Source organism: Cariama cristata, unplaced genomic scaffold (assembly GCF_000690535.1).
Source record: "Cariama cristata isolate BGI_N322 unplaced genomic scaffold, ASM69053v1 scaffold357, whole genome shotgun sequence".
In the NCBI taxonomy this organism is placed as follows: Eukaryota; Metazoa; Chordata; class Aves; order Cariamiformes; family Cariamidae; genus Cariama; species Cariama cristata.
In genome coordinates, this window is record NW_009628137.1 from 83,808 (window position 1) to 85,259 (window position 1,452).

At 49.0% G+C, this 1,452-nt stretch overlaps 1 protein-coding gene across 1 annotated transcript in view; it reads right to left on the minus strand.

The window, feature by feature from the left end:
- The window catches only part of SLCO2B1 (solute carrier organic anion transporter family, member 2B1), a 44,754-nt gene that overhangs the window by 8,176 nt on the left and 35,126 nt on the right, over positions 1 to 1,452 (minus strand). The window contains exon 10 of the mRNA XM_009704659.1: positions 910 to 1,066. Coding sequence (XP_009702961.1) covers positions 910 to 1,066 — 157 coding nt within the window. The remainder of the gene's footprint in view (positions 1 to 909; positions 1,067 to 1,452) is intronic.

Below are 1,452 nucleotides of genomic sequence, written 5' to 3' on the forward strand. Positions count from 1 at the left end.
CCAAGTGCAGTTTTGCATTTTGCTCCAGAGGGAAAAAAAAAATTAAAAAAAATAAACTGTTCATCATAGACTTTGAGCAGTATTTTAGGTAAAGCCCAAGCAAATAGTGTTGGGTGAGCAGTCTGGGTGACACCTGCTGCAAGACATGGAGGTATGTGAAAATACGTACCATCTGCATTGATATTTTGCCTTCACAGCCCTGCAAAAATGGAAACACTTGGGCTCCAGCCAGTTTCAGAGAATTTCAGGCATGTGGTGCCCAAACTGGGAGCCTGGTTTCGGTAGGTCCCTGTTCAAGGAACACAGATGGGGCAATGACAGCAGGAGCCTGGTGGAGGTGGGCTGACTCACCCTATGGGGAAAGCATCCCTTGAGTACAAGAGACATCCGTGGGCTCGGGGTCATGCTCAGTGCTGTGATTAGCCCTTCTCGTACTGCACATCTTCCTGTCCCACCACAGGAAACACAGCTAAGAAAGGTGACCTTGTTGGTGACCGTTCAGGGGTGAAGGGAAAGCTGAAGGTCTTTCCATCTTCCGTGCAAAAAGTCCACCTAAGCGAGGGAGATATTGAAGCTAGGGTTTGTGGAGCAAAACCTGACCTGGGGGGAGCAGTGGATGGAGACAGACACCTTGGCATCCTAAAAGGTTGGATACCTAAAATGTTTCTGCTTGCTACCTTGGCCAAGGACCTGTACCGGCAAGGGCTGCCTTATAGTGAAGAGTGCTAAGAGACACCAGGGTCTTCCTCGGACTTTCTCAATCGTCTCCTGCTCATCCCACAGGGTCATGCAGATCTCGTCCAACATTAACGAACATCAGAAAACCTCATTGCCAGACCTGAGCACTGCATTGGTCACCCCTCATTAGCCAGCCCAAGCCAGGACACTAGCGCAGTGGGAATGACTCACCAGGACCGAGTTGTCCGCATTGATATTTACGACTCGGCAGCCGGCGGAACAGGGTGAGATGTATTCAATAGCGTTGGAGCCGCAGATGGGGTTATAGGCTCTCTCGGGGCAGTTACACTGGAGGTTACACTCCAAGGCGTGGTGTCCAAATTCAGAGCTACAACAGGAAGAAAATATTAATGCATGGTATTGAGCATCATTAATACACATCTTATATAGAAAATACACCGCGTGTATATTGAGATTAGTAAAGAAATGCTTGATTGCTTAAAAAAACCTTCTCCATGTGTAAGTGAGGACCAACAGAAATTCCACTATAACGCCCCAAGCCCTTTCTCTGCCTGAGCAAAGCATCCTGACCACGAATGGTTAAGGGAGTCACCCTTCATATTTGGCCCCAAGTTTGAGGTCTTGGGGGTAGGGCAACACCACACTGTGGGAGGTGGTGAGCTTTCCACTGAGGGCTCAGACCAGCTTCCATCGAGACCGCAGGATGCTGCAGATGTGAATTTACAGCAACTTGGGTCAAGCCTTGAGGGAAGA